The sequence below is a fragment of the Suricata suricatta genome, chromosome 8, assembly GCF_006229205.1.
Source record: "Suricata suricatta isolate VVHF042 chromosome 8, meerkat_22Aug2017_6uvM2_HiC, whole genome shotgun sequence".
In the NCBI taxonomy this organism is placed as follows: domain Eukaryota; kingdom Metazoa; phylum Chordata; class Mammalia; order Carnivora; family Herpestidae; genus Suricata; species Suricata suricatta.
The window spans coordinates 127,896,421-127,910,606 of NC_043707.1; the positions used below are offsets into that span (position 1 = coordinate 127,896,421).

A 14,186-nucleotide genomic window follows, 5' to 3' on the forward strand; every position below is an offset into this window, starting at 1 on the left:
GCAGAGGCTGAGGGTCCTGGGTGCTTTTATCCTCGCCAACACAGAGTACTTTTCATTTGCATCTTTTTCGTTTTAAATAACTTTCTGAGGTATAATTTATGTACAATAAATTGCACCCACTTCAAGTGTAGGAGTCTGACGAGCGCAGACGCCTGTGAAACGGAACAGCGCTGTCGGCCTTGGACGTTTGGGGGGGGGGGGGCCCTCTGTAGTCCACCCTTCCCTCCGCCCTTGGCCCCAGGCAACCCCTCACCTACTTTGTCATCACAGGTTGGTTTACATTTTCTGGAAGCGCACATACAAGTGGAAGCATGTAAATGGAATACAGTACACACTCGTCTGTGTCCTGCTCCAACAGAATGATTTTGAAATGCGCACGTGTTGCTTGCTGTACGATCAGTATTTGTTCCGTTTACTACTCGACAGATAGCCCACTTTCTGGATGGTCGGGATTTTCTTTACCCATTCACCTGTCGATGGACCTCTGGGTCCTTTCCTGTTTGGGGGCATTATAAATAAAGCTGCTAAGAATCTTCCTAGAGTCTTTGTGTAACAAATGTCTTCATTTCTCCTGAGTAAATACCAAGGGCACGATGACTAGATTGTGGAAGAAACTACCAACGGTTTGAGAGTTTTTGGAGCGCCTGTACCGCCGTGCGACCCCATGGACGGCGCACAGGATTCCAGCCACCCCACACGCCGGCTAACTGCAGGGGTGCTGGCAATCTTTCCAACTATTTTAATGGGTGTGGAAGGTGATCTATCTTCTCATGACTTTAATTTGCATTTCCCAAATGACCAAGGAAGCCAAATATCCTTTCGTGTGCTTACTTGCCATTAGGATCATTTCTTTTGTGAAGAATCTTTTCAAACATTTTACCCATTAAAAAAATTTTTTTTAATGTTTATTTTTGAGAGAAAGAGAGAGACAGAGCATGAGTGGGGAAGAAGCAGCAGGAGAGAGGGGGACACAGAATCCAAAGCAGGCTCCAGGCTCTGAGCTGTCAGCACAGAGCCCGACACGGGCCTCGAACCCACGAACCGTGAGATCATGACCTGAGCCAGTCGGACGCTTAACCAACTGAGCCACCAGGTGCCCCTTTTACCCATTTTCTTACATGGGTATTCTTAGTATTAAGAGTTCTTTTTATTATGGAAACAGGTCCTTTATCAGATATAAATAGTATTTTCTCCCATTCTGTGGCCTGCCTTTTTGATCTCTTCATGCGGTGTTTCAAAGAGCAGAAGTTTTAGATTTTGACCAAATGCCATGTATTATTCTTTTCTTTGTGACTTTTGCTTTTGTGACCTAGGAAATCTTTTCCGAACTCAAGGTCACAGAGATTTTCCCTCTAAGTTTTCTTCCGGAGGTTTTATAGTTTTACCTTCTACATTTAGGTCTGTGATCCTTTCTAGTTAATTTTTATGCACAATAATGATTCATTTTTTTCTCTATATGGATATCCAGTTATGCTAGCACAATCTGTTGAAAAGATTTTCCTTTCCCCATTAAACTGCCTCGGCATCTTTAACTGAGCATATATTTATGGGTCTATTTCTGGACACCTATCTAGATGTGTTTCCCTTCTCCCATACCACACTGTCTTATTTACTGTCGCTCTGTTAACAATCTTGATGTCAGGTAATGTTAATTTTTCAACTTTGCTTTTCTTTTTAAAAATTGCCCTGGCTACTTTGGGTTGTTTACATTTTTAGATTTAAAAATTAGCTTCTCAATTTCTTTAAATATCTTTGAGCATTATTTTTCTTGCTAGAAAAAGAGAGAGTATAAACTTCCTCACAGAGTTGCTAGGAGGGCAAAAAAAAGATACGTTAGTGTACCAAATACGGTGGCACATAACACGCATTCACTTAATGTTAACTTCCTCTCTCTTTCCCTCTCTTGGCCTTTAAATAAACAGGATCCAATCTAGCAATGCCCTAACATTTTACTAGTGGGTCAATGGCTGTAGTAAAAATATTACCACACCAAAAGACTTTTATGAATAAATATTTGTATTTTCACTTGGATTCAATACTGAAATGCACTTGCCAGAGAAAGCAATTCAGCATATTTACTAATAAACGGTTTCAGGCCACATTTTAGGAAAGCATAAAACCACAGCCAGAACAAAAATTTAAATATGTTTTCAAGTTCCATATAGTGCCTAATTACATTACTCTATAATACTAACAGAAAATTCTCCTCTAGCAAGATCACAATGTTCCATTCTCCATATTGCTGTCGCAAATGGAAAAAGTATTTTTGCTCTCAAAAACTGTTTAGGAATACACACAACAAACAAAATATGGTGACCAATTCAACAATTAACAAGTACTAATTTGAAACCCAAACCTATAAACAACCAAAAACCTTTGAAGTATTTTAGTTTAGCCTAAGTGATATCGCTCCCTGGAATGCAGACGTATCCGTTTGCAAACACAGGCTACCAAAAGCAATTTTTGGTGAGCCACCAATACTTTGTGGTAACCCACATTTATCAGATGAACTGATATTTAAAGACAAACAATTTGCTCTTTTTTCCATGACCTTACTCAATGGCGTCTTTCAGTATAGCATTTTTTTAACATGAAAATGGCCTTAACAATTAACTTAACTACACTTGACTGTTGGATGAATACACAAAATCTGCTGGCTAAGTCCAAGGCAAGTCAGCTGCTAAGTCATTTACTGTCCTACTTTCTTAACAAGGAAGAAACAAGGCCAAACCCTTTCTTTTCATGAAGGTGATTGCAGGGCAAAGCAATTTCATCTCCGTTGACTGAACTGCATAGAACCAGTGACCAGACACACCAGAAATTAATAAACTGTAAAATGTTGCTTGGGCTCCCCAGCTACCTGCCAGGGGCAAAGCCATTCGTCATTTACTTAGGCTTGGCGTCACCCCTCTCGTGAGCATTTCAAGTTCTGTAAGTATGACCAATGCATGACACCGTGACATGTACTGTGACATCTGTCTCCATGCCCCTCCTCTGGCCCCATCTCAGTTTCGATTTTCTCTAACTGGATCACTTCATCTTTGGCACGAACTTGCCAAATATACTAACGGATCTCCTTGCCTTCAACCTGGTCCTTTCTAATACATTCTCTCTGGGCTACTTAGTGATCTTCCTGAAATCAGAAACCCAACCAGGCCACTCTTCAGGCCCACATTCCATGGTTCTTCTCAGTGCTCCCCAAGAGCCGCCACACAACCCAACAATTCCACTCCTAGATACGTGCACATCCGAGAGAAACAAAACCGTACGTTCACTTGATCACAGCAGCATTATTCATAATAGCCAAAAAGTATAAACAACCTAAATGTCCATAAACTGGTTAATGGATAACCAAACTGTGGTATATCCATATCATAGTATTCTATAACAGAATAACTGGTGGTAATACTAAGAGTATTAATATAAATATTATAAATATAAATAGTATTAAACACTAAAACAGTGTTCTATTTGTTAACACACATCAGTACTACCCAAAACAATCTGAAATTCAATGCAATTCTTAATCGAAATCCCAAGCTGCTTTCTACAGAATTAGAACTGATCTAAAATGCACATGGAATCTTAAGGGACTCTGAACGCCCAAAATAATCTTGAAGAAAGACAAACTTGGAGGACCCACACTTCCTAATTTCAAAACTTACTACAAAGCTACAGAAATCAAAACCACATGATAATGGCATAAAGACAGACATACAGCTCAACGGAATAAAATAATGAGCACAGAAATATACTCTTGCATATAAGGTCAAACATTTTTCACTGGCTGCCAAGACCATCCAATAGGCAAGGGCAGTCTTTTCAACCATGGTAGCAAGAAAACTGGACATCCACATGCAAAAGAATGAAGCTGGATCCTTCCTTACCTGACACTACATGCAAAAATTAACTCAACACAGATCAAAGACCTAAATGTAAGAGCTAAAAACCCTCAGAGAAAACTCAGGGCAAAAGCTTCACGACATTGGATTGGCACTGATTTCTTGGATATGACACTAACAAAAAATACATATATTGGTCTCTGCCCCCAATTTCTGGCAGAGCCCCTAAATCCCCTGAAATTTCCTGGGTGATAGGAATATCTGTTCTTTTGTTTTGTTTCGTTTTTTTATTTATTTTTGAGAGACAGAGAGAGACAGTGTGAGCAGGGGAGGGGCAGAGAGAGAGGGAGACACAGAATCTGACACAGGCTCCAGGCTCTGAGCTGTCAGCATAGAGCCCGACATGGGGCTCGAACCCACAAACCGTGAGATCATGACCTGAGCCGAAGTCGGACGCTTAACGGACTGAGCCACCCAGGCGCCCCTAGGAGTGTCTGTTCTAAGGAGACAAATCTCAGGGAGCTTCAGGACACAAGCTGGTCACGAGAAAGACCGAGCCAGGCTTGGAATGTGCAGCCCCACCCTGCATCCTCTCAGAAGGGAAGAGGGGCTGGAAAGTGAGTTAGTGATGGATCATGCCTTCATGACGAAGCTTCTGTAAGAATCCCCGAAGCGTGGGTTCTGAGAACTTCTAGGTCGGTAAACACATCTACGTGCCAGGAGGATGGCACACACCCCAATTCCACAGAAGCAGAAGCTCCTGCACTTGGGACCCTTCAGGTCCTCAGTCTATGTATCTCTTCATCTGGCTGTCTATTCATAGTCTTTAATTTCCTTGGTAATAAAATGGTAATCTAGTAAGGAAACTGCTTCCTTGAGTTCTGCCAGCCATTCTAGCAAATTACCAACCCCTAGGAGGGGGTCACGGGAACTGTGATTCATAGCCAGCCAGTCAGAGGCACAGGCAACAACGCGGACTTGGGACTGGCACCTGAAGCGGGGCGGTCTTATGCGACTGAGCCCTAGCCCAGACACTCAGCTGGGGTCCCGGAGCCGCTCGCTGGGGAAACACCCCCGCCCCCCCCCCCCTGCCGCCAGGTGCCACATGCACTGAGTGTGGGAATAAAGAGGAAACAGAGTTTTCCCCATTCGGACACCAAAGGCACAGGCAACAAGGGAAAAAACAGACAAAATGGACTTCACAAAAATGTTTAAATTGTGTGTATCAAAAGACAATATTAACAGAGTTAAAAGACATCCACAGAATGGGAGAAAATATGTGCAAATCATCTATCTGATAAGGAGTTAATATCCAGAATATATAGAGAACTCCCAAAACACATAAACTAATTCAAAAATTGACAAACAACTTGAATAGACATTTCTAAGAACATACAAATGGCTAGTTAGCACATGAAAAGATGCTCAACATTGAGATGCTAGCTTACACCCATTAGGATGGTTACTATCAAAAAAAGAAAGGGGGGGTGGCGGCGCCTGGGTGGCTGAGTGGTTTGGGCATCCTGACTTCAGCTCCGGTGATGACCTCACGGCTCGCGAGTTGGAGCCCCACGTCAGGCTCTGTGCTGTCAGCTCAGGGCCTGGAGCCTGCTGCAGATTCTGTGTCTCCCTGTCTCTGCCCCTCCCGCACATACTCATTTTCTCTTTCTCTCTCAACAATAAATAAATAAAGATTAAAAAAAGAACAGAAGAGGGGGCGCCTAGGTGTCTCAATCAGTTGAGCAACTCGATTTCAGCTCAGGTCGTGATCTCATCATTCATGAGCACACATATGCACGCTCACTTTCTCTCTCCAAAATAAATAAACTTTAAAATAAAAAGAAAGGAAGGCAGGAAATAACAAGTGTCAGTGAAGTAATTGGGACTCTTGTGCACTACAGGTGGGAATGTAAAGTGGCACAGCTGCTGTGGAAAACAGTAGGACAGATGCTCAAAATGTTAAAAATAGAATTACGATATGAGCCAACAATTCCACTTCCGGGCACATGCCCACAAGAACTGAAAGCCAAGGTCAGCTGTACACCCATGTTCATGGTGGTGTTATTCACAATAGTGTCTATCAACAGGTGAATGAAGAAGCAAAATGGTATGGACGGACACACACACACACACACACACACACACACACACACACACACAGTGGACTCTTCCTCAGACCTAAAAAGGAAGTCTGACACGTACTACAACATGGATGAACCTTGAGGGCATCACACAAAGTGAACTACGCCAGTCTCAAAAGACAAGTGCTTATGATTCTACTTCTACGAGACATTAGAGTAGTCAAAATCAGAGATAGAAAGTAGATCGGAGGTTGCCAGGGGCTGGAGGGAGGCAGGAATGGGGAGTTTTTGTTAAACGGGCACAGAGTTTCAGTTTTACGAAATGAGGAGTTATGGAGATGGATGGTGGCAGTAACTGCACAACATTATGAATGTACTGAGTATCATTTAACTGCACATTTTAAATGGTTCCGATGGTTCAGGCTCTGTGCTGCCAGCTCAGAGCCTGGAGCCTGTCTTCAGATTCTGTTTCTCCCTCTCTCTCTGACCCTCCCCTGTTCAGGCTGTCTCTCACTCTCTCAAAAATGAAATAAAACATTTTAAAAAAATGGTTCAGATAGTAAATTTTATTATATTTTATCATAAAAAAATTGGGGAAAAAAGAGAGTACCCAATAAGGTTATAACAATTAAATGAGATAGGGGAGCCTGAGTGGCTCAGTCAGTTAAGCATCCAACTTCGGCTCAGCTCATGATCTCACGATTCAGGAGTTCAAGCTCCGCGTCCGGCTCTGTGCTGACAGCTCAGAGCCTGGAGCCTGCTTTGGATTCTGTGTCTCTCTCCCTCCCTCTCCCTCTCCCTCGCTCTCTGCCCTCCCTGCTTGTGTTCTCCCTTTCTCTCTCTCTCAAAAATCAACATAAAAAGAACTTTTTAAAAAGAATTAACCCTAACTCTAACCCCTAACCCTAACCTAATAATGTATGTAAAATGTGACATAAAATGCCAGAATTGGGCACAGTGTTCAACACGTGGTAGCCATTATCGTCATCCTCTGAAGAAGGCAGAGCCCCTCTGGCCTGTGGGACGTCGCCTGGACAGTTTCCAAGGCCTAGAATGCAGGTATCCACCCAGCCCACCTACTAAATGCCTGCATGTTCTCCAAGGTGGAACTCCAATGTCACCACCTGCTGTGCACGTTCTCCCAGAAGGTGAGCCAGGGTAAGGCACTTGGTAGGAAGGATGCCTGGTAGGAAGCTGGTGGGGCCGTATACATGAATGATTACTACTGCACAGATAAGCCGGAGCACTGATCGGAGCACTAATCGTCAGGCCTCCATGCCCACACAGCAAGATAAAAGCAAAGCATTAACACGGCGGGAAGAAACGTGGGAGGAAGGGACACAGTCAATTTTACAACTTTTCAAGCCCCGTTAGGGATCCCAGGACCTCCATATGAATCCAGGAAGACAAGAATCAGATTTTCCTCAAAGCCGCCGCAGGCAAGTCCGAAACCCTGAGAGGCCCTGGCCACTGCCACACAGACACCAACTTGGTCGGGAGGTCACAGCCCACCACGCACAGACCTAGTGAGTGAGAACAAGGCTCTGAGAGCCAGGGCAGGGCCACCACGACCCACACCTACAGGACGCGCCCCCTCCCCCCTCCTTGGGATATTCCCACTCCCTCTCTCTCTGCCCAGCGCCTGTTCATACTCTCTCTCTCTCAAATAAATAAACTTAAAAAAAAATCCCTAAGATTAATAAAATAAAAAAACAGTAATAATGCGTGCACATAAAACTAACGGAACATGGGGCGCCTGGGTGGCTCAGTCGGTTGGGTATCCGACTCTCGACATTGGCTCAGGTCATGATCTCACAGTTCCATGGGTTCAAGCCCCACGATGGGCTCTGCGCTGACCACGGGAGCCTGCTTGGGATCCTCCCCCTCACTGCCCCTCCCCCAGCTCGCGCTCTCTCTCAAAATAAATAAACTTACAAAAAAAAAAACCCTAACAGAACATGCCATTAATATAATGTAATACTCTTCACCCCTTTCTAATTTCCTGCAATAAGGCTTCGGCACTACCACTTCAACCAACATCACCCTCTGCTTGTTCGAATACAAAAGTGCTCTCTGGCTCCTGTTCCTGAGTTGACTACTCCCCGGCACTCCTAATGCTACTCTAGTATTAAGACCTACTGACAACCACTTATATCCCCAGATGAAATGAAAAGTTGGCCAAAGTCCCAAGATCACAGGGACACATGATCAAACATGTGAACTGGCAGAAATTCACATGAAATCTACCTTACTTGACTTTTTAATTTAAATGCTAATTCATTCAGTTAATAAACACACACTGAGGAGCAAATGTGGGCAGAGATGTAGTCTGCAAAATTCTCAGCAATACATGGCATTCATTGAACAGCGATTACTGTATGCCCCCTCTCTGCCAGGCCTTAGGGGGTCACCAGGGGACAAGAATGTCTTGGAGCCTCATGAGTTCACATTCCAGTAAAGAAACACATCGGAAATTTCCGATGGTGATGTGTGCTATTAAGAAAAATTAGTGATGTGAAGAAGAAGAAGAAGAAGGAGGAGGAGGAGGAGAAGAAGAAGAAGAAGAAGGAGGAGGAGAAACAGGACACCTAGGAACTTATTCAATGCTAACAAGTTTATTTTTTTTTTAAGATACATTAATTTCAAACTTGATGGAGGAACTAGGCAATGCATGTGAATGGCAGGAATTAGAACCAAGGTCAAAGAGAAGGGTAAAAATGTGAGAGGGAGAAAGGGAAAGAAAGGAACACGGAGCTGCAAGAGAGAAACAGATGTGTAAGGAACAATGGCCTATTGTGCCTATCACAGGGAGGCGCGGGCTTGGTTTTGTTCGACTCCTGGGTTCAATCTATTGGGTCAAACCCTATTAGAAGCCACCTATCCTCCCACGCAAAATATTTTAAAGCCAGAATTAACAGGGAAAATAAAACTGCTTTTCTTATGATAGTGAAGGGCAGGGAAAAGGTATTCATAAATAAATGCAGCTCTTCCTGCAGGACGAAATCACAGGAGACTTTTCTGTGGAGGCACTGCCCGAGCTTCAGAGTGAGAGATCCTTGAAGGGCAGTAGTTGTTTTTCTAAGAACTGTCGAAAGTACAAGCTTATGTGCTCTGTAACTACCTCCAGTCTAAACATGAGCAATGAAAATAGTCATTCTCATGGCGCCTGGGTGGCTCAGTCTGTTAAGCATCCGACTTTCGGCTCAGGTCATGATGTCACGGTTCGTGGGTTCGAGCCCCCATGTCAGGCTCTGTGCTGACAGCTCAGAGCCTGGAGCCTATTTCTGATTTGGTGTCTCCCTCTCCCCCCCTTCCCTGCTCATGCTGTTTCTCTCTGTCAAAAAAAAAAAATGTTTTTTAATAAATAAATAATAAACATAAAGAAAAAAGAAAATAGTCATTCTTGAGCAAACCAGTGAGAAAAGAACAAAAACACTTCAGGTCTAAGACAGCCAAATAGAGAAGTGCCCACAAAGGGAGCTGTCCATTCACCTTGGCCTCCCTTCAGTCTGTAGAGGCAGAGCATGGCACCCAAGATCCAGCTGAAGGCCCCCGTGGGCCCTTCTCCCTGCCCTGCATCTGCACGAAACCTCTCCACCTCCCTTCTGAAGGACCAGGAAGCAAGCAGCTAAAGAGGCTTAGAGTTCCCTGACCCCACCGCCTACGGGAACAGGAACCACTGCGCTCACTACAGACTGTGTCCAAGACCCCCAGGCTAAGCCTCCCCAAGTCACAGTTCTGGGCTTCAACCCTCTCACGCCCTTTCGCTGTGTCCACCTCCCAAAGGGACCACGCCCTCCAAGCTGAACTCAGTTTCTCCTGCAAAATTAAAGCCTCCTTCTCAAAGTCATTATCACTCTCAATTCAACCACGTAAGCAAAAGAGCGACCAAAATCACGATCTTTGTTCTCATTGGTCTCTCTCCTGACACCCCCACCATCAGTTACACGTCCTACGTTACTCTGTGTAAGCGAGGTGCGCACACACCCCTCCTGTTTTACTTCGAAATTTCAGATCAATGAATCACCCCTTAACCTCATTCTCACCTTGGAGTCCTCTTGGCAAGACATGGAATGAGGCAAAGTTAACCATTTGGAGACAAAGATGAAGAAAATAGCATTTACCGAATTCCTACTAGGACTCTGGCACTGCTCCAGCCTAGGAGGTGGGAATTACCGGCTCCATTTCACAAATGCGGAAGTTTCTCAAATATACTCACTCCTTTCTGGTCCAACAGCGCAGGCGTTCATCACTCCACATTCACAGTGCCGTCGGCTTTCCTCAACTCCTGACCTGTTCTTTACAATAAACACTGCCAGATCGATCATACCAAAGTTCCGTTTATATCACATCAACTCCCGGTTGAGGGGAACGCAATGCCTTCTGCTTCCCTATGTGCCACCGACTGGCCCAGAACCCAATAAATACTTGTTGCTTCAAACCATCCCATGATTCTACGCCAGCCTAGAACTAATGAGCCCCAGAAGCAGAAAGTAACAAGATTAAGACAGCCATGTTGAATATACAGAATGCATGTGAAAACGCCAAAGGCGACTCAAAAGCCTTTAAGATAAAGTGGAATTTCTCTAAGACATTTCACAATTCGGACTACACCCAAACCGCCCTTCTTCAGAGAATAGGGATGCTGAATTTCAAAGAGCTAGGTTTATCTATTTTTGAGACACACACACACACACACACACACACACACACACACACACAGCGTGAGCAGGGGAGGGTCAGAGAGAGACAGAGACACAAAATCTGAAGAGAGGCTCCAGGCTCTGAGCTGTGAGCACAGAGCCCGACGGGGGGCCTGAACCCACGAACCATGAGATCATGACCTGAGCCGAAGCCGGACGCTCAACGGACTGAGCGACCCAGATGCCCCTCGAAGCGCTGGGTTCTAAGCCCCTGCTCCTCCATGCTTCCATATCCTGCTCTGTAAAAGTTCAACTGGGCCTCTGTTCTAATTCTCCATTCTTCCTGACTATCCAAGCCCAAGTCATTCCTCTCACTGGGTAACCTCAGCCCATCAATGCACTTACTTGATTTATAACAGCTCTGCAGTTGAAGGAGCCTGAATCATTCATTTCAACTTTTATCTGTAATCACGTATCACTGGGTCTCATTTATGTCCCCCACCAACGTCCCCTCTTGAATGACAGTGGTGCTCCTCACCACCTCAGGTGATCCTCAGGGGGCACAATATTACTATCAACAGTTATCACTACTACTGTTTGCGGACTATGTAAGTGCCAGGCACTGTGCTAAGTATCTTATTATTTTATTATCCTTCAGTCTACCTAATTCTTTTAGGTAAGTCTGGTTTTTTTTAATCCCCATTCCATAGTGAAGGAAGCTAGAGCCTACCCAAAGCTACAAAACTAGCGAGGACAGGGGTGAAGGGTCATTTCAAACACAGCTGTCTGCCTCCTACTCTTAACCACTCCATCAGACTGCTTAGTACTCACTGTGGCTGGTTTTTTGTTTTTGTTTTCATATTTATTTATCTATATATAGGGACGGAGAAGGAGAGAGAGAGAGAGAGAGAGAGAGCGAGCGAGCGCAAGCTGGGGAGCGGCAGAGAGAGAGAGGGAGAGAGAGAATCCCAAGCAGGCTCCATGCTGTATGCACAGAGCCCGACTCAGGGCTCGATCCCATGAACTGGAAGATCATGACCTGAGATGAAATCAAGAATTGGACACTTACCCAACTAAGCCACCCATGCACCTCACTTATTGCTGTCATAGAATCTCCACGTGTTACATCTTCTCCCCGAAAATGTGAGCTGTTTACACTAACAAAAACTGTATTTCTTGCCACACTTCCAGAATAACTCATTCTTAAGTGATTTATACTCAAGGCTTTACTTACAATAACTGGCAATCTTAACAACTCTTTGAGATAGTAGTAGTTACTACCGACAATTTGCAAATGAGGCAACAGAGGGCCGGAGTTAAACAACTTGCCCCAAATCACACAGCTGGTACATAACTTCAAGGGTGAAGCGACAGCTTTGATCAAGTACTCCACTTACAAACTTACTCTCAACAATTTTTACTAAGCACTAGAAACCCTAGAAAGGGGCAGGGAATACAGCAGTGAATAAACCAGAAAGCATCCCTGTTCTCATGGTGCTCATAATCTTAAATCTTCTCCAACATTTCATTCAACGGGCACAATCTTAAATCCTCTTAAATTTTCCATACAAAAATCTCAAATCTGGGTAATAAGAATTAGTATCAAAGAAACAGCATGGGACTTGAAGCCAGAAAACCGGAGTTAAATTTCCAACTTTGCTCTTTGTTAGAAACTCTGTCACTTATTAGACCCTGGACAAATTCCTTCACCTGCCTCTCGGGTTCACTACCGGTACTTGATAATGTATTAAGTCGCCCACCGAGCACAGTGTCTGGCACTTAGTATATGCTCAATAAACAAGTTTCCATCTTCCCCCTCCCCTCCTGGCAGTGACTTCATAATCTGTCGTCACTGAGCACGTGTTAAAAGCCTCCGCGCTGTTAACGTCAAGAACCCAAAAGGGTCCAATCTCTTACTTCCCTGGGCTATTCTCATCCCAGATCACTTTGTCTCCAATTTCAGGGCGCGGACTACTCTGACGCCAATAAATCGGATTATAACTCGGGAATGACAGCAACTCCAGTGAGGGCCTGGCGGTGTCTATAAAACACGCCCCATGACCTTCTTGAGAAGGCGCGTGTCTCGGCTGGAGCGCACTGTGACCCTGACCGGGCTCCACCCGCGAAGAAGAATGCCCAGCCTCTGGCACGAGGTTCTGCCCTGCAGACCGCCTTTTACTCGACGAGCTCCGCACCCCTCCTGCCACCTGCCAGCCCTACCGTCCCCCATTCCCTCGGGGCTGCGACTCCTCCCTTTCCACCTCGCGCGGATGCCCAGGCCTCTCCGGCCGGGTCTCCCCCGCCGCCCGAGTGACCTCCCGGCCGGCCCGGGCAGCTCGCCCTGGCCGGAGGGGGCCGGACCCGGCCGGACGGCCTGACCTCCCCAGGGGCTTCCCTTCCGCCCTCCCGGTCAGCGGGGCCCGCAGGGGCGAGAGGCCCCTTACCTATCTTCACGACCGTATCCGCCATGCACCGGTCCCACTTCCTGCCGAGCTCGGAATCCGACATGTTCCCCTCCCGCAGCTCCCGCTTTCCTTAAGGTCGGACCCCGCGCTTCGGTTCCAGGCAGGTCTCGCGAGAGCCGACCGCGGTTTCCAGGCCCGGAAGGCCGGCGCCGGCCCGTCAGATATCGCGAGATGACCTGACTGCTTCCGCCCTTTCCGGTTTTTTTTTTTTTTTCAGTTGGTCGTCAAGGTGATTGGTTGCCTGGAGGCCCAGAGTGACCCTGACCTTGGAGCCTCGCCTACCTGAGGGCTGCGAAGCCGACCCGGCTTCCCTGGCTGCATCCCGAGCCCTGTCGGGAAGGCCCTTCCTCCGCACCAGCTCCCGACGTCGGCCCTGGAAATTCCCAGGGCAAGTGAGGTCACAGCGTTTGATTTCTTCATTAACTTTTTCTACTCCTTCATTCACTGTTTATTGCAATCGGAGTCCCGCCTGCGCCACTAACACGGAGATTGGTCTGGCATAGGGTCACCTCAGCCAGATCAAACGGATGCTTTGGGACCTCTCTCTATACAGCACTGGGCACATCTGGGTCCTCCCTGGTCCGCCTTGTCTCGCCTTCTCCTTATTCATTTGGACCCCCTGGTTCTGCTCTGGACTCTTCCTTAGGTGTCCTTCCACCTTTTTGTCTGCCAGCTGCTTAAAGAGTGTTGGTTCCAGGAAGTATATCCATCCTCCTTGCCCTCTACATACTCTCCCTGAGTAATTGCAACCACTGTCAAATTCTGTCTTCAGACCAAACGTCCACCTGAAGTCTCCTATTCATAATTCAGCCTCCTTGCTGATGTCATTGATTTTAGACTTCCTTCCCCCTCTGCACCCCCCCCATCGTACCACAAATACAAATTTGACCATATTAATCCTCTGAATAGAAGTTGTCAATGACTTCTAATTCACCTGCTGAATATATCCAACACTCGAGAAGTTCATTCTAGGAAGCCTACGCTAATAGACTTTAGAGCCCCCCTTCATCTTCTAATAGAGCTTAGGGCCCCCTCTATTTCTTATTGTTGAAGCAGCTTGCCTACCCCATAGAATTCTCTACATTCTATTGAAACATTCTCTTTCTCTCTATTTCTCTTTATTTTGAGAGCACAAGCTGAGGAGAGGCAGAGGGA

General features: G+C 45.8%; 1 protein-coding gene across 1 annotated transcript in view; it reads right to left on the reverse strand.

The window, feature by feature from the left end:
• The window catches only part of MICOS10 (mitochondrial contact site and cristae organizing system subunit 10), a 31,250-nt gene extending 18,072 nt beyond the window's left edge, over window positions 1-13,178 (reverse strand). Inside the window, exon 1 of the mRNA XM_029947590.1 lies at window positions 13,011-13,178. Coding sequence (XP_029803450.1) covers window positions 13,011-13,074 — 64 coding nt within the window. The 5' untranslated portion in view covers window positions 13,075-13,178. The remainder of the gene's footprint in view (window positions 1-13,010) is intronic.
• Between the last annotated feature and the right edge of the window lie 1,008 nt (window positions 13,179-14,186).